At 33.0% G+C, this 19,365-nt stretch overlaps 1 protein-coding gene across 5 annotated transcripts; it reads left to right on the top strand.

The window, feature by feature from the left end:
- The first annotated feature begins 1,029 nt into the window (after positions 1-1,029).
- On the top strand, positions 1,030-18,148 carry LOC111304497 (carotenoid 9,10(9',10')-cleavage dioxygenase 1). Of its 5 annotated transcripts, none has more exons than XR_016331219.1 (13): positions 1,539-1,560; positions 1,675-1,689; positions 1,981-2,092; positions 12,465-12,564; positions 13,110-13,172; positions 13,323-13,433; positions 13,522-13,706; positions 13,933-14,071; positions 16,911-17,028; positions 17,111-17,212; positions 17,381-17,632; positions 17,774-17,874; positions 17,979-18,148. XR_016331219.1 is itself a non-coding variant. In XM_089750262.1 (13 exons), the coding sequence occupies exons 3-12, from the start codon at positions 1,982-1,984 to the stop codon at positions 17,823-17,825; spliced, it is 1,200 nt and encodes a 399-aa protein (XP_089606388.1). In that variant the 5' UTR covers positions 1,539-1,560; positions 1,675-1,689; position 1,981; the 3' UTR covers positions 17,826-17,874; positions 17,979-18,148. The 5 variants fall into 5 exon arrangements, 4 of the variants coding, with proteins under 4 accessions (XP_089606390.1, XP_089606389.1, XP_089606388.1 ...); XM_089750262.1 differs by having other exon boundaries at positions 17,807-17,874; XM_022901059.2 differs by having other exon boundaries at positions 17,760-17,874.
- The last annotated feature ends 1,217 nt before the right edge of the window (positions 18,149-19,365 follow it).

The raw sequence follows: 19,365 nt of genomic DNA, 5'->3' as shown, positions 1-19,365 counted from the left end.
GTTTTATTTTATATATAAGTAAGGATCTATTTATGTTAAATGTTTATTTGATATATAAAGATCTATTTATGTTAATGTAAATTTTATGCGTTTTTTAAATTTTGAATTAAAATAATTTAAGCTAAAAATATTATTTTAATATAATTAATCGTAAATTTAATTTTGATCTGATAAAACATTGTAGAAAAGTTAATCCCTCTAGACTATTAATCTCCTGTAATGTAATTGTCTAGGCATAATATGATGTGGCACTTCAGATACCAACAAACTACAAGGCAGGCGACGTGACAGACAAGGCCACTGATATAGACTGTTATACATAATCATTTTCACCACTTTCTGCTTTTCGCTTTAGCCACTTGTTGGAATAAGCTTCACTAAAAAATTTTAAATGAGATATCTTATCACTTATATATTAAAAATTTAAAAACTTAATAACTTATTATGTTTTTAAATTGAAATGATGTCTAATATATACGAGTTTTTTTTTTACGTGTTCTTATAATTTTGTGTTAAATCTTTCAATTATTAATATTGAAGTCAAATTTTCAGATTCGAATTCTAATGGAACTGCTGAAAAAAATTATTCACAAATTAAAAGTTGGTCAAATTTATTAGCTTCATATTTTCAAATATCAATATGAAAAAATTTAACTTGAATTTAAATATATAATAATATATAAAAATAAAATATTTAAGTAGACGATATATTAAATTAATCAAGCTTGAAAGGATATTAAAATAATTTAGATAATAAAATTAAGTGTCGTGATTTTACCTAAAAATATATTTAAAATATTATATTACTTAGTTTAAAGAAGGTATTAATAAAATTATATCACCGAGAGTCGAGGTAAATTTTAATAAAAATTAATAAGTATCTAAAATAAATTTAAAAAAATTATTAGATAAAATTTATACGTACGTAAAAAAAATTTTAAATAAATTATTTTATATATACATAAAAAATCTAAAAACTTAATAGTTTCAATTTTTAAATTCAAATAACGTCTTCCCGTGGTTCCAAGTATATCAAATCTCCCAACACCACTTCCCATTATTTTCAAGGGACAGAGAAATGGCGGAGGAAAAGGGGAAGCTGGTCAACGGAGACAGCGGAGGAGCTGGGACGGGAATCGTGGAGGTGAATCCTAAGCCGCAAAAGGGGCTGAGTTCGAAGCTGATTGACTGGTTGGAGCAGTTGATAGTTAAGCTTATGTACAATTCTTCACAACCTCAACATTATCTGTCGGGTAACTTCGCTCCCGCTCCTAACGAAACTCCTTCCACCAAACATCTTCCTATCAAAGGCCACCTCCCTGTAAGCAAATACTAACTACCCACTACAATCTTTCGTTAAAAGTCTCTGTTCGCTAGTTACGGAAGATAAGAGTATATTCTCTTCTTTTATTTATTTTCCTTTGACTAAAGGGTTGCCCTTTACTATTGCTTCCGTAAAGTGTATGTTACTAATATTTTCTATTTCTTCAGGAATGCTTGAATGGTGAATTTGTCAGGGTTGGGCCCAACCCCAAGTTTTCCCGTGGCTGCATATTACTGGTTTTGTGTCTGTCCAACTCAACTGTTTTTCTTGTGAATCAAGTTTCAGTTTTGATTTATAAGCCATTGACCATCGCATCTAATTCTTTTGTTTTTTAATTTCTGTGCCTACAGGTTTGATGGAGATGGGTATGTTAACTTCACTTGATTATTTATATAACATTAGTTCATTTCATTGCAAATTTTGATTATAAACATAAATGTAAAGAAACAAATCATATATGTTGCTTTAGTTGCCCACTGGTTACTTCATCATAGGGGTGGTCAGTCTTAATTACAATCTATCTCTGTTTTGCACCATGTGGATGCTTGTCAAAATGACAATTCAAATCTTGTTCTTTGCTCCTTACCTTTACTTAATAGGGGTGCATGACATAACAGAAATAACATATGGTAAACTGTTAAGTCCTTAATTTGCAGAATGATTCATGTTTTGTGCATCAAAGATGGAAAGGCAACATATGTCTCCCGTTATGTGAAGACATCACGTCTTAAACAAGAAGAGTTCTTTGGGGCGGCAAAATTTATGAAGGTATACGTTACAAGTTACCTCCTTGATGTCATAACGTTTAAATCTGGGAATCTATCGCTAGGCATTGACTTTTAGGAAGTCGTCATCAATCTTTTTTATCTAGGTGCAATTGGCCACCTAAAGAATCTGTTCTTTCAGGGAACACCTAAGCTTAAGGGTCCCTAAAAAAATAGGTTCAGGTCTGCTAACCAAAACAGGGTTTGAGAGTTCGATTACGTGTGAGGAAGGTTATAGCACCCTCACAACGCCCATCAAAAGATGGTACCAGCTTAAATTTGTGTTATCTAATAAGCTTTAAAATTTTACCAAGTAATTAATTATTGAAAATTATTTTCAATTGACTCTAATACTTTTAGTAGAAAATTGAGAAAATTTCCTCACCTCGAGAATATGCCAGAAAAACTACTGTTTCACTTGCAGAGGCTCCGTCGTCGGATTGGTTAAAGAAAAATTAAAATCAAAATCAAAATAGAAAGGAAGGAGAGAATGATTGTTTTTGTGTGGGAAAAATTAATACTTTCAACTTTTCCCCTTTCAACTTTTCTCCAAAAATATTTTTTGAAAATTTATTTTTAAGGAAAATTGATATTTTCAACTTTTCTTCAAAAATATTTTTTTTGAAACTTTGATTTCCAAGAAAAATTGATACTTTCAACTTTTCTTCAAAAATATTTTTTTTGAAACCTTGATTTCCAAGGAAAATTGATACTTTCAACTTTTCCTCAAAAACCCTTTTTTTGAAATTTATTTTTAAGAAAAATTAATACTTTCAACTTTTTCCTAAAAATATTTTTTTTGAAAATTTTGATTTTCATTTAAAGAAAATAGAATAATAAAAAAAAATAAAAATAAAAAAATAAAGAAAAGTAAAACAAAAATAAAAATAAAATAAAGATAAAAAAAATATTAAATAATCCTAATCTAATAAATAAAATAAATAAATAAATAAAACAAATAAATAAAGAAATTTTGAAAAAAAAAAAAAAACTTGGAGCGGCTCGGCTATCGGTTCAGCTTGGCTCGGCTCAAGGAAGAGAAACGGCTCGGAGGGACGGCTTGGAGCTCGGCTCGGCTCGACTTGAAGGGGGATAGGCACGAGCGGGTCAGGAAGCGGGTCAACGCTCGAGTCGGGTCAAGTCACGGCAAAACGCGTCGATCTTCTGGGTCACTTAAGGCCAAAACGACGTCGTTTTGAGAGGGTATAAAAGGTACTTTCCTCTGTTTTTCGGCAGAACGCTCCTTCCATCTCTCTCTCTTCTTCTTTTTTCCTCTTTCTTCTCTCTAAAAGGTCGAAGAACTCCGATTGAAGATTCATCGGATTCTGAGTTTTGTCACCGAAATCTGAGTTTTTTCGTCGAAAGTTCGTCAATTTCTGAGATTATTCGTCGAAAACTGGACAGGTCGTCGGAAACTTCAAGGTTGGCCAAAATTTTCATTGGAAAATTCAAACTTCGTCGAAAAATTCATCGGAATCTAAAATTTTCTAGAAATTCCTAGAAAAAAAATCGTCAAAAATCTTCAAAAAATTTCTTCTAGCTCCCAGAACACTCCTAAACATTTTCTTAGCTTCCTATACACCTCTTTTTCTCTCAAATCAGTAGCTTTGCTCACTATTTTTGTCTGTTCTTCATTCTGTTCCAGAAGTCCCTTTTATAGGGATTGATCAGGAGTTTCTGATCAATCCTAATTCCTGTTTGGACAGGGATTCAATCTTTGAATCCAATCTGAACTCTTCAGATTGAATTCCCATTCACAATGGGATTCTTCAACTTTCAATCACAGCCCTAAAAAAAAATCATAATAATCAGATAATCGAAAAAAAAATAGATAAATGAATAAAAATAAAATTAACAGATAATTAATTAAAAAAATTAAAAAAAGATAAATCCAAAAATATTACAAAATAATAATAATAATATAATAATAAATATATAACTATATAAATAAAATACCTATAAATATTAACAAACAAAAAAAATGAAAATGAAAATAAAATAAATAAATAAATAGATAAATAAAGATATACACATATTAATACATAATAATAATAAATAAATAATAAAATACATAAAATACAAAAAAAAATAATACAAGATAAAAATTGAATTGAGCTTACCCATTTGGGTCAGGCCCAATTGATTTGGGCCTGGACGTAATTGGGTGTCTACAGCTGCCTCTCTTTACACATTTTTTGTGAAACAGAAATTGCGCAAAGACGTAGACACCCAATCAAGACTCAACTCAACATTGTCATTTTTTATTTTTTTTTTGTTTTTTGTTTTTTTGTTTTTTTTTTTTACCAAAGCTCCTCTAAACAGAGGTTCAACGACTTTGAGAAACATAAATTGCTCCTCTAAACAGAGGCACCATGACTTTGGAAAGTAAATTACTCCTCTAAACAGAGGCACCACGACTTTGGAAAATAAATTGCTCCCCTAAACAGAGGCACCACGACTTTGAAAAATAAATTGCTCCTTTAAACAGAGGCACCACGACTTTGGAAAATAAATTGCTCCTCTAAACAGAGGCACCACGACTTTGAAAGTAAATTGCTCCTCTAAACAGAGGCACCACGACTTTGAGAAAGTAAATTGCTCCTCTAAACAGAGGCACCACGACTTTGAAAAGTAAATTGCTCCTCTAAACAGACTTTTGGAAAGTAAATTGCTCCCTGACAATCATGTCCAAAGGAGTTGAAAATTGTGTTTGAAGGAGTTTCAGGAGATTATGCCCAAAGGTCTTATAAATCAATCCTGATACCACAAGACATCCTATTTCAAGGATTAGGAACTTACTTGACAAATTTCTTCTCGAATTTGCAAGATCTCAAGATTTGCATTTGCAACCTGTAAGACTCGCATCAAAGATCCTCATTTGAATTTTGAAGGCTCACATCCAAAAGTTCAAAGCTTTTTTAAAGGTTCTTATTTGGCAAACTTGAAATTCATATCCAAAAGTCTAAAGCTTTTCATTTGAATTTTGGAAATTCACATCCAAAAATTCAAAGCTTTTTCATTTGAGTTCAAAGGCTCACATGCAATAAAACTTAGAGTTTCACATCTAAGTTCAAAGGCTCTCATTTAAAACATTGGAAATTCATATCTAAAAGGTTGAAGTTTTGTATTTTGGAGATCCACATCCAAAAGTTCAAAACTTTTCATTTGTTCGAAAATTTACATTCGATGAACTTTAGGGTTTCACTCCTCAAAGATTCTCATTTTGAAATTCAAAGATTCTCATTTGAGTTCTCAAAAATTCTCGTCAAAACATTCACAATTTCTTTTTCAAATGACTCAAAATTTTGCATGAATGAATGTTATGACCCAAGATGCAAATGCTTTCTTAATGATGCAAGTGTGGCAACCTATATTCTCATAGTGCCACGCATGTCCAAACAAAGTTTAATTCATCAAATCATGTGCATGTACTATTCAAGCGACGATGCCACCATGATGCATGTAATGCAAATGTCTATGCAATAAAATTCTAAATAATTATGGTGATATGGCTCTCAAAACTCCACCATTTCGCATGTCTTCCTTGTTCAGTTTCTCCATATTTTGAAACAAGTTTCATCAATCAATCATCACTTGACCACTATTCATAGACTTCTCAACACTAAAAATTTCAGAACAAGTTTCACCCACCATCACTGAGTCATTATTCATAAGTGTCTCAGTACTAACCATTTCAAAACAAACTTTATCCACCGATTGCTTTCATCATCCAATCATAACTTTCAAGTCATATCGACCAATTCATCCTTGTATTCATCACTTGGTTATACCATTTTTCAAGATTTGCCCCATTATATCCTCCATTTGATCATATCACATATCCTTCCAAATAATCTCTTTTGGGTTTCTACCATTTCTTTATCATCTTAGATTTATTTTCAAATGAATGCAAGACTCTTTTAAGCACATATTCATTCATTCATTATCATTTCAAATCTTGACAAATATAATGCAATCAAGCATTTTCTGAATTCATTCTAGGGGTGTAACAATAAGAGAACACATGGTGAATTATGGTAAAGATAATCAATGAAGATCTATTTTGATGCAAAACAAATGAAAAAAGAAATGAATTGGATACATGTCATTAGGATGGATGGTATGTCTAAATGATGAATATTCAAACAATTCTCAACATTAATCTAGAATTCTTTTTCAAAAACTCATTTCATTTACAGTTGAAGTCATCTTGAACTTGGCAAACTTTACCCCAATCTTTGAGGGATCTTCAAATGTCTTTGATCTTTCATTCATGTGAGTCATTTGACCTGGATCTTTCTCTATCAAAATCACCCTTTCAGGTTTTCAATTTGGATCTCTTTTTTCCATTTTCTCATTCTTTCTTTCTTTTTTTTTTTTCATCATCTTTTTTCTTTTTTCTCATTTTTCATCTATTGTTGATATCTTTCATACATCAAACTTTAGAGCAATGTAGCATGATTCCATTGCTTCATCATAAGCATACCTTTGTTCAACATGTGATCATTCAAGTTGAGTATTCACATTTGATCCAAATAGACTTTTCAAGGTTGTAATGTAGGCTAAGGTGAAGGGTCATAAAAAAATGGATATAATAGGCTCAAAACATGTATTAAAAAGGTTCAAAACCAAAGGATCATTTGATGCAGCTTGGCATTTTGCCCCCACATCATTTTTTCTTTCCTCACACAAAGGATTCTCATTACTTTGCCCCAAGTCATGTGTGGCATTTATTTTTTTTTTCTTTTTTTTTTCATTTTTGAGACCTTTTGTAAAAAATTTTCAAAAATTACCCCCCAAGTGTAGATGGTGATCCTTGGTTAAGGTTATTCAAGAAAAAAAATCATGATAGACTCAAAGGGGTAGCAATGAATGGTTTTTCGAATGATAAAAGAAAGATAACCATTTTTTATCTCAATTGTGAATACTTTTCTTGAATATCATCTATTGAACAAAGCTCAATTTCTTGTATAAAAGATATCTTCAGGACATATCTCTTTCACCTCTGGTAATGGCTTACCTTTTTTTTACTTTTTTTTTGCTCAAATCATCTCCTCATATTAATGTGGATGAGTTCTCAAAATTAAATCTCAGAATTATTGTTATCATTGTCTAAATATTCATCATCTGAAATTTGAGAATGGGAGTATAAAGTTATGAAAGGTAACAGAGCATGGAGTAATGGTCAAATGAAAGAGAAAATTGTAATAAAATGCATTGACTTACCCTTATTAAGATGATAACAAGTGAAATCATATTGCAAAAAGAAATCCAACAATCACTCGAAAAGAAATCCTAACATGACTAAAAAAACCTTCAACCAGCCTTATTTCCATTCTTTAAAATTGTCTCTCTATACGATCGGGTGAAGAATCTCTATTGACATCTTACCCCTCAAGTTATTATGACTCTTCAGACCCTTTCTGTTCTTGACTTTCACTCAGAACGCTAACATTAGGTGTTGTTACTTTCCCTTGATCAAAACTTACCATTCTATCATTGATCAACCGTTGCACTTTATACTTTAAAGTAGTACAATTTTTAGTAGAATGGCCAAAAATTCTATAGTGGTAGTCACAGTGGGCTGTAGGATCATATCACTTTGGATAGGGTGGTTTAAGCGGCTCTACATGGCTGGGGGCAATCAAATGGCTATTATAGAGTTCTCGATATAACTCTGTATAAGTCATAGGGATTGGATCAAATACAAATTTTTTTCAAGTAGTCTGTTATTCTCGTGAGCCACTTGTTGGGTTAGTAGGGCGAATTTAGGTTCTTACAAGAGCTTGAATGTTAAGGCTATATGTAAGATCTTGAGGGCTAAAAATTGATCGGTAAGTGGATGAATAAGGTGGTTGTGGAGCTAGCTGGTAAGATGAGGCATTATTCACAGCAGGATAGTATGGAGAGTAACCTTGGGATGGATAGGGTTGATAACCCCTGAATTGTTGTCTATCAAAACTCACAGCTTGAGCTTCAGCTTCTTTCTTTTCTGATGCCTTCTTGGTTTCTCTTCCTCTTAACTTGTCATTTTTTATGGCACTTTCAATAATTTCTCCAGAGATTACCATGTCAGCAAAATTTTTTGTTGCATTCCCTATCATCTTTTCATAATATGGAAGTTTTAAAGTGCTAACAAACAGCACTGTGGTCTCTTTCTCTATCAGTGAAGGTTGTACCTGTGAAGCTATATCTCTTCATCTCTGGGCGTATTCTTTAAAAGACTCGTTTACCTTTTTCTTCAGATTCTGTAAAGACAAACGATCAGGGGCCAAATCGATAACATGTCGATATTGACTGATGAAGTTATGTGCAATATCGCTCCAAGAACGAATGTGGGTCCTATCCAACTGAACATACCACCTGGCAGCAGAATCAGTAAGGCTATCCTGGAAGATATGCATCAAGAGTTTTTCATCATGTGCATGAGCTACCATCTTTCTGCAATACATGGTGATGTGGGTTTTGGGGTACTTTGTACCGTCATATTTTTTAAATTTTAATACTTTGAACTTATAGGAGATAACCACATCAGGAACTAGGCAGAGCCCAGCAGCATCAACTGACCCATAAAAGCTAAATCCTTCCACAGCCCGTAGCATCTGCTCTAGCATGCTAATTTTGGAGCTTTCCTGAACTTCCACTCTTATCTTTTCTTTTTCCTTCTCTTTTAAATTATCTAGATCAGGAATTGGTTTTATTGCTTTTTCAGTGAATACAAGATTTATATAGCTATTATACTACCCTGGGTTGAAAGCTGATGGCATTCCAGGATATGCGAAATGTTATGGCGGGGCCTCTTGAGCAGACTGGGCTTGAGGTGGGTCAAAACCTGAAAAATATAAAGGGTCAGTCACTTCTTACAGCGTGAAAACTTGTTAGCTTGCATTTTCTTCAACTCATTTTCCTTTATTCATGTTATTAAGAGCCTTTAGAATCTTGCTTAGTTCACTTTCAATCTTCTCTTGAGCTTTTTCTAGCTTTTTAAATTTATGAAAACTTTCCTCCTCCATTTGCCTTGCTCTGGATCTTGTGTTGTATGGATGAACAGGGTTTTCGTTAGATAGAGCTATCCTTGAACCTTGAGTACCATACTTATGATTAGAAATGTTATGCTGTGCCTTATGTATGATGCTTTGATACACAAATGAAATGTATATTTTTCTGAATGAAATCTAGTATGAAATGAATGCAAATGATTGTGTTAAAACATGATCATGAAAATAATACAGATGCATACAATCAGACAAACAACATAGTTAGTTCTATGGATGAAATGAAAGTGATGCTGATACATAATGTTACATATGATAAAAATAATACACAAAGTTAAACAATCAAAATGATTAGATAAACACCCTTTTTGTGTCCTAATTTCAAGGTATATCTATCATTGGGTAGAAAGGGCTCTATCTTAGGTGTAGGCACTCTTAAGGTTCACTACATGCGGTTTTAAAGTCAGAGTCTAAAGGTCCTCAAATTGCTCCTTACATCCCTGTCCATCATAGACTAGTAAGGCACCCTAATCCTCACCTATTACAGGTTATAAGCGGAAAATGTTCAATTTGAGTGGGAGTATTTCGTTAGCCACTGCGGAGGCATTAGACCTCACGAAAGCAATAGGTACTTTACTGCCTCCTAGAGGGACGAAGCTCGGGTGTAGAGCTCATGTCATGCACATGCATATGAATGACATAATTAACAGGGTAGATAAGCATGAATGAATAAATACATATATACAAACAGGTTCAACTTTATTAGGCTTTTGGATAACACAAATTATTTGCTGGCCTGACTCTCAAAATCCCCAACGGAGTCACCAAGCTATTATAACATCTAGATCCGGGGATCTATCGCTAGGCATTCACTTTTAGGGAGTCGTCACCAATCTTTTTTATCTAGGTGCAATTGGCCACCTAAAGAATCTGTCCTTTCAGGGAACACCTAAGCTTAAGGGTCCCTAAAAGAATAGGTTCAGGTCTGCTAACCAGAACAGGGTTCGAGAGTTCGATTACGTGTGAGGAAGGTTATAGCACTCTCACAACGTCCATCAAAAGATGGTACCAGCTTAAATTTGTGTTATCCAATAAGCCTTAAAATTTTACCAAATAATTAATTGTTAAAAATTATTCTCAATTGACTCTAATACTTTTAGCAAAAAATTGAGAAAATTTCCTCACCTCGAGAGTATGCCAGAAAAACTACTGTTTCACTTGCAGAGGCTCCGTTGTCGGATTAGTTAAAGAAAAATCAAAATCAAAATCAAAATAGAAAGGAAGGAGAGAATGATTGTTCTTGTGTGGGAAAAATTGATACTTTCAATTTTTCCCCAAAAATATTTTTTGAAAATTTATTTTTAAGGAAAATTGATACTTTCAACTTTTTCCCAAAAATATTTTTTGAAAATTTATTTTTGAGGAAAATTGATATTTTCAACTTTTCCTCAAAAATATTTTTTTTGAAACTTTGATTTTCAAGGAAAATTGATACTTTCAACTTTTCCCAAAAAATATTTTTTTAAAAATTTATTATTAAGAAAAATTGATACTTTCAACTTTTTCTCAAAAATATTCTTTTTGAAACCTTGATTTCCAAAAAAAATTGATACTTTCAACTTTTCCTCAAAAACCCTTTTTTTGAAATTTATTTTTAAGGAAAATTGATACTTTCAACTTTTTCCTAAAAATATTTTTTTTGAAAATTTTGATTTTCATTTAAAGAAAATAGAATAATAAAAAAAATAAATAAAAATAAAAAAATAAAGAAAAGTAAAACAAAAATAAAAATAAAATAAAGATAAAAAGAATATTAAATAATCTTAATCTAATAAATAAAATAAATAAATAAATAAAACAAATAAATAAAAAAATTTGAAAAAAAAAAAAGAAAAAAAAACCTGGAGCGGCTCGGCTATCGGCTCGGTTAGGCTCGGCTCAAGGAAGAGAAACGGCTCAGGGGGGTGGCTTGGAGCTCGGCTCGACTCGGCTTGAAGAGGGGCAGACACGCGCGGGTCAGGAAGCGGGTCGACGCTCGGGTCGGGTCAGGTCACGGCAAAACGCGCGGATCAGTTAGGTCACTTAAGGCCAAAACGACGTCGTTTTGAGAGGGTATAAAAGGCATTTCCCTCTGTTTTTTGGTAGAACGCTCCTTCTCTCTCTCTCTTCTTCCTTTTTCCTCTTCTTTCTCTCTTAAAGGCCGAAGAACTCCGGTTAAAAATTCACAGGATTCTGGATTTTGTCACCAGAATCTGGGTTTTTTCGTCGAAAGTTCACCGGTTTCTGGGATTATTCGTCGAAAATTGGGCAGATCACCAGAAACTTCAAGGTTGGCCGGAATTTTCGTCAAAAAATTCAAATTTCACCGAAAAATTCATCGAAATCTGGAATTTTCCAAAAATTCCCAAAAAAAAAATCACCAAAAATCTTCAAAAAATTTCTTCTAGCTCCAAGAACACTCCTAAACCTTTTCTTAGCTTCCTATACGCCTCTTTTTCTCTCAAATCAGTAGCTTTGCTCACTGATTTTGTCTGTTCTTCATTCTGTTCCAGAGGTCCCTTTTATAGGGATTGATCAGGAGTTCCTGATCAATCCCAATTCCTGTTTGGACGGGGATTCAATCTTTGAATCCAATCTGGACTCTTCAGATTGAATTCTCATTCACAATGGGATTCTTCAACTTTCAATCACAGCCCTAAAAAAAATCATAATAATCAGATAATCGAAAAAAAAAAAAACAGATAAATGAATAAAAATAAAATTAACAGATAATTAATTAAAAAAATTAAAATAAGATAAATCCAAAAATATTACAAAATAATAATAATATAATAATAAATATATAACTATATAAATAAAATACCTATAAATATTAACAAAAAAATGAAAATAAAAATAAAATAAATAAATAAATAGATAAATAAAGATATACACATATTAATACATAATAATAATAAATAAATAAATAAATACAAAAAAAAAATAATACAAGATAAAAATTGAATTGAACTTACCCATTTAGGTCAGGCTCAATTGATCTGGACTTCAATCTAATTGGATGTCTACACTTGACAGAAAAAGGTTGAAAAGCGTTATAATTAGTGAACTTTTTATTCATTATAACGCTATTTAGAGGGGAATATGCATCATGAATTAATGTAATATAAAGCATTACAAAGTTGTACTCGTTATTTTTTAATTTCCCTGAGCTGCTCCCAAGTGGTGTGCCCTTATGAAATCTAAACAGCAATGGCATGACCTACACAGTTCCATCACTTTAAGAGAAGCATTAAGATTTTAATTCTAACTGTAGGAAACGTCCGTTACAAATGCTCATCTTGGGCATGTCATTATCCTCTTCTTGAATGTGTCATTTTGCAGGTCGGAGACCTTAAAGGGCTATTTGGATTGCTCATGGTCAATATACAGAAGCTGAGAGAAAAAGCTAAAGTGTTAGATCTATCATATGGAAATGGGACAGGTAAATTGTTGAGTCTGTTCATTGAATTCAAGGCATGTGCTTTAAGCAAGTTCCATTATATGCTGTTGCACAATAAAATAAAAATGGATTTCTTATTGCTTATGAATGACGTCTGTGACGCATTTATGCTTTATCTTGTTGGGTGCTAGTATTTGTATGTCCTGGTGTCTGTTCCACACATAGAAAGCAAAGATATGGCTGAATGGTTCTAAGATACCAATGTTATTTCTCTAACCTTCTCTAAACCATCACAGAAAAGAAGTGTTAGTGAAAAACTGGGACCTAGAATGGATTATGGATTACATTGTTCATTCTGATACATTTAGTTGATCTGGTACCCTTTGGGACGGGAGCTCCTGAAATTTATTTGTCCCTCAATTTATTCCATGAAGCCATGGCACATTTATCCATCAAAATGCAGTCTGAAACAATCCCAACCTACCCTTTCAATTTTTTTGTTATTGCTCATCACTAGTCGTTTACTTGTTTTAAAATGCTTATCTTATTGATGTGAAACTATGACTTGGCATATCATCATCGTACAGCTAATACAGCTCTCATATATCATCATGGGAAACTTCTGGCACTTCAAGAGGCTGATAAACCTTGTAAGTTTGCCTTGTCTCTTTCAGTTTTCTTTTAAGAAAGAATGAAGAGGGTTAAGTATGCTAAAATTCACATATATTTGCAATTCTTTTTTTTACTAGGATCTTTTTCTTCAATGAAACTTGGGTATTAAATTGTAATCCCTGTTGCAGATGTCCTCAAAGTTTTGGAGGATGGAGATCTCCAAACTCTTGGCATGCTTGATTATGACAAGCGGTTGGCACATTCCTTCACTGCTCATCCAAAGGTCGATCCAGTCACTGGTGAGACCCATCATTAAAAATGCAATCAGTAAGTTATTAGTTACAGAGTGGTAAAAATGCTTTTGATTTATGAGATTTCTGTATGCAGGTGAAATGTTTACTTTTGGCTATTCTCACATGCCACCGTATATCACATACAGAGTTATTTCAAAAGATGGTTTCATGCACAACCCAGTACCAATAACAATATCAGAACTGATCATGATGCATGACTTTGCGATTACTGAGAATTATGCAATTTTCTTGGATCTTCCTTTGTATTTCAGACCAAAGGTATGCCACCTTAAATCGAACTTTGTTGCTTTTCTATCAGAATCTCAACTCTCAAATCTTTGTATAGGTTGTTATATGACTTGGGTTCCTAAAATGTTGTTTGATTTCTCCTTGAAAACTTTTATTTCGATAGATAACTGAAATTATTCATGGGCAAGGCTTCTGACATCATTGTTGAGAACCATAATGATTAAATCATGTGATCACTGACATTTAAAATTTTCAGGAAATGGTTAAAGAAAAGAAGCTGATATACTCATTCGATGCTTCAAAGAAGGCTCGTTTTGGTGTGCTTCCACGATATGCGAAGGACGACCTCCTAATCAGATGGTTCGAGCTGCCTAATTGCTTTGTATTCCATAATGGTATTGTTTGTGTTTTATCATTGTTTACATTCCAAAACTTTCTTCTAGGAAATGAAGATGTATTAGATAGTTTCAGTTCACTAATAGCCAATACATATATATCCATTTGCATATTCCCATTGGTAACACTCACATTCAATCAGCTCTGGCAAGGAGTTATTAACTTTGTATGTTTTAGTATGGTTATCTGTAATACCCGAAAAAAAAAAAAAATTATTTTAAGTATTTTTATAAGTGGGGGGACTCTTTAATAAAAAATGAGAAGTGCAGAAGACTTATTGATAAAAAACCTAAATTTTTTTATTAATAGAGTTAACTTTTCAGTTTTCAGTCGACGATTAGTCGTAATAAAAACAAAAATTTATTTCTCATATGTTTCTTATACAGAATAGATCAATTGAAGGATTCCAAGTGAAGGGAAGAACAAATCTACAAGGAAAAATTATCTGTTAGAGGTGAGTAAATAATCTTTTTCAATTTTTGGAGTATTGATGGTTAAGTCTTAAAGTGTAAATTATAATCGAGAAACCCTAAAATTTTAGGGTTTCTATTATTCCTCTTTGGACAGATGATTTAGACTTTAATTAGAGTCAAGTTAAGTGTTAAGAAAGTTGGTAATGTGAATTTATTGTTGAAACAAAAATTTGATGGGAATAGAAAGGAAAATCTTTGTTTCGTATAAATCCTGATATGAATCATGTGTTTGTAGTGATGAATTAAGGTTATATTCTGTATTAAAGGGTTAAATACTACTATGATTACTATATATAGTTGGAAAGCATGTTGAATTTACTTTCTAATGAAACAAACGGGAGTCGAATTCGAGTTCCCTATGAAGAGTTATCCAATTTTTACCTAAGGAGGTGCAGGCTGCCTAGTAGCAGCAGTAAGGGAGAATTACGAAATTTTCCTAAATTTTTATACAAGGATTTACAGTTTAATCCATATATGTTTGGAAATTTTATCGAGTCTACTTTCCAATGAAATAAGCGAAATTGAATTTGGAGTTACCTATGAATAAATACGTAATTTTTATGAAAAGGTATACAGGCTGTCTGGCAGCAGCATATGATGTGGATTTCAAAAATTGTTATAATTAATTCACAAAGAATCACGAGATAATCCATATATGGTTAGAAAGCTTGTCAAGTCTAGTTTCTAACGCATTAATAATATTTTAATTCTGAATTGGATATCTTGAGTTATGGTCGTTTTAGTGAAAGTAGCGCAGACTGCCAGAATTAATTACTCGAGTTATTACTTGTTTAACTTAATTGTTTTGGTATAAGTGGCCTCAAATGGGTTGATTAATTATTGTTATGTTGGAATTATCTTGAATAGGCCACTAAATTTTGAGGGAGAAAAATTAGGTGTTGGAATCAGAAGAAGGTAAGTAGAATCTCACACACATTGCTTGTTTTCGAATCTATATATATATATATATATATATATATATGTTTCTAAATGAAAGAATGTTTTATTTCATTATTTTCAGTGTATGAAAATAGGATCAAGCATATGATTATTTTGTATTTCTCTATATAAATGTTGGATCATGCTTATGAATGAAATGAGAAAATGATTTATGTTTAAAGAATGATTTTATGATAGCTACGTTTTTATATCCCTGAGAAGTGGGATCATCGACACTAGAACTTAGTTCTACGACCCTGGCTAACGGGTAATAGTAGTTAGTAAAGACATGATCATACGACCCTGGCTAACGGGTAATAGTAGTTAGCGTAAGCCTTGGCTAACGAGTTATAATAGTTAGCAATGATCATGAGAGTGAAAATGTCGATACGGCCAATGTCACGGGTTATAACAGTGACCGTAGCTAACGATTTGAAAGATAATAAAGATTTACGATGATTTTTAATGATTGATCCATGATTTGGTTTGATTACAATATTTGAATGATAACATATTTTACAATGATTTATGAATTTATGAAATATTTGACAGAACGATGATTTTGAGATGTTTTGACATTATGATTTGACGAATGTTTTGAATGATCTATATGACATGTATGAAATGATGTTTGATCCGGTAAGATGTGTGAGCCTTTACTTACTGAGCTGTGGTTTGCTCATTCTTTATTTTTTTTTTCTTTTACAGATGTTATGAATGATAAGTATGATTAGCTTGAGAAAAGCTAGAAGAATCGAGCATTGGAGAACTACTTAGAAATATTGTTTATTTTAGTTGTAATACTCGACTTTGAACCTTTGGAGACTTGTTATCTAGCTATGTTACTTAATGAGAACCTTTTATATTTTAGAGTTGTTCAATGATTTTGGATTAGGCTTCGTATTGCTTTGGGATTTTACTTCAAGGTAATATGACCGTGTTATGTCTCGTTTCGGGACGTGACATTATCTGGCTTATCGAGGACATCAATCATCACTAGCATCAACTCGTCCATGGACTTATTGACACCAAACATAACTTGAGCTTTCTTCCCTTTTCTCCAAAATGAAGAAAGAGAAATATTTGATAGACAGTGAATTGTGTTTACAATTATTAGCTGATCAATTTCAGTTCAGTGGCTACACCTTTATTTTTTTGACAATTAGCTAAGAACCGACTTTCTCAAACTTCCTGAACTCAATCCTTGATTTGTCAAGCCTTTTCCTTCTTCCTTTTAGGAACTCAATCCTTGATTTCTTAGTTACTATCAGTTCAGCTACCTACGGAAAGGTCATATAATTCTTCTATGAAACATGGTTTCTTCTCATTATATTTTTAAAAGTCCCTCAAATTTTATGCTTAATATTTGATCAATGTACATGGATGAGTTAGAATCTAACTGATTTAATTATGTTCTGTTAACTAGCGAATGCTTGGGAGGAGGAAGATGAAATTGTCCTGATCACTTGCCGACTTGAGAATCCAGATCTGGACATGGTCAATGGGGAGGTCAAAGAGAAGCTTGAAAATTTCTCAAATGAGTTGTGAGAACTCTGACCTCCTGTGCAAATTTGTACGATGATCTTTGTAGTGAAAGTTGTTTCTTGTTCTTATGATTTAAATCAGGTATGAGATGAGGTTCAACATGAAATCTGGTCTTGCTTCGCAAAAGAAATTATCAGCTTCTACTGTTGATTTCCCTAGGGTGAACGAATACTACACTGGCAGGTATGTATCTGTTATGGTGTTAAGTATTCTCAAAATATGCAGAGGAAAATATGTACCTATATGATATGCTTATCTTTTTTTTATCAAGTTTATACGTCACTTATCATTTGCATGTTCATTTTCTCTATCTTACTCGAACTCTTACTTGTTTCTCTTGTGTGAATTTAGAAAACAAAGATATGTGTATGGAACCATTTTGGACAGCATTGCAAAGGTCACGGGAATTGTGAAGTTTGATCTGCATGCTGAACCAGAGGCAGGAAAAGAAAAGATTGAAGTTGGGGGGAATGTTCAAGGCCTCTTTGACTTGGGTCCCGGTAGATTTGGTTCGGAAGCCATTTTTGTGCCTCGTGAGCCGGGCACCACTTCTGAAGAGGATGATGGCTACTTGATATTCTTTGTCCATGATGAGAATAGTGGGTATGTCAATCCCTTTCTCTTGCTATTTATCGTCTTCATTTATTCTTTTTGAACGAGTGAGAATAACTACTACCATTTTGCATCACCTAGCCAACTGGTTTGACTTTTTTTTTTTTTTTTCTGTGAGCGGAAAATCATCAGTGAATGTGATTGATGCAAAAACAATGTCAGCAGATCCTGTTGCAGTTGTTGAGTTACCCCACAGGGTTCCGTATGGGTTCCATGCTTTCTTTGTGACAGAGGTCAGTATAATATATTGGATAACATGAAAAGAGATAAGATGTTTAAATTTTTTCTGCTCTTTACATATTTCTAATTTTCTGATCTTGTGCTTCCCGTGGAACAGGAACAACTTCAAGACCAAGCAAAATAGAGATCACACGGCGTAGATTATAACCGGCTGTCGTGTCAACGACTGGTTTATTACTGTAATAATGATACCTGTATGGTTTTCCCAACTCTACCGTGGTGCACATGTATAAAAATATAATGGTCAAATGTGCTTATTTATGGTAACCGTATAATTCCAAATTCCTACCATTTCCAACATTGAGCTCTTTCCTTTGGTTTTGGCCTCGGTTTTATTGATTCTTCTAAACGACCGCTCTTCTTTCTAAAATCTGAATGTATAGGATTGTAGGACTAACAACTAACAGACAGAATTTGATCAGATGTTTAGGGTTAAATCATCAGATGGGTAGTAAAGTGACAGACCGATTGATGCAATACCAGTATGGAATAAAAACGAAATTTGTATTCTTCTATAATAATGAAAAATAGAGAACTTGGGAAAATTAAAGCTTGAATTGCAGCAGCAGTTTATGTTTTCAAATGGACGATCGATGGATGAAGACGTTTCATCCGGCTCTTTATCAAGCGTTCAATGCCCATCACCATAAATAGGAGAACAGCTGAGGGAAAAGATCAAACAGTGATGCATAATTAAAAAAGAAGAGTGACGAATCCCTCAGGGTTTGTCAAGTATCAACCCGGCATTAGAATGAAACACATGGGTTGGTTGGTTGGTTGGTTCCTCAACCTCTGCCATTGAAAGGGAGCACCAAATATTCACGTGTGTTTCACGCATATTTTCTGATTACTAAATATTTCATCACAGGGATCATCTCACCAGATTTCACCCACAAAACTACAGTCTGAGATGACTTCTTTTTCCGGTCTTTTTGCATAAACGGAAAAGGGAAGGGAAAAAGAATCTAAGTGTGTAGATAAAATCTTTGATAGATTCAACGAGGAATATAGAGAAAAAAAAAAAAAAAAGAAACGCAGAGATGCACAGAAAAAAAAAAGACACGAATTGATGATTCAATAGAAAGAGAGCGGTGCTTGAACAGAGACAGAGCTACAGCCGCTGGGGTTTTCTTGTGTTGCAGGTTTTTTAATTCGCCTGTGTCTCAGGGCCAGGGCCTGACATTTGGGCTCAGTATCATTTTCTTTGCTACACTACATCCCTCTGGCCTTTTCGCTTCCCAAGGTTACTACAGTTAACAACTATGTATTACATTTGCATTAACCCAAAATTGACTATTGAAAAAAAAAAATCATCGATGTGAAAAATGTGAATGCCAAATATTAAATGAGATATTAATTGAAAAACTATATTTCTCTCAAGATAACCAATTAGTAGTGTAGTATTAACTATTAAATTAACCAGTCTAAATCTTTCCAAAAAAAAAAAAAGCCGTCTTATGGAGGAATAAAAAATCATGAACCTC

Source organism: Durio zibethinus, chromosome 21 (assembly GCF_047325235.1).
Source record: "Durio zibethinus cultivar Kanyao isolate XHJ-2024 chromosome 21, ASM4732523v1, whole genome shotgun sequence".
NCBI lineage: Eukaryota > Viridiplantae > Streptophyta > Magnoliopsida > Malvales > Malvaceae > Durio > Durio zibethinus.
Note: the sequence above shows the minus strand (reverse complement) of the source record. Positions and strands in the feature narration are given on the sequence as shown.

What these genes read in the sequence shown, in the direction of transcription:
- LOC111304497 (XM_022901059.2), top strand. Translation starts at nt 1,982, where the DNA reads ATGATTCATGTTTTGTGCATCAAAGATGGAAAGGCAACATATGTCTCC. An exon ending in AACGAATACTACACTGGCAG is followed by an intron (nt 17,213 to 17,380) that starts GTATGTATCTGT and finishes GTGTGAATTTAG; the next exon opens with AAAACAAAGATATGTGTATG. An exon ending in ATGCTTTCTTTGTGACAGAG is followed by an intron (nt 17,875 to 17,978) that starts GTCAGTATAATA and finishes CCCGTGGAACAG; the next exon opens with GAACAACTTCAAGACCAAGC.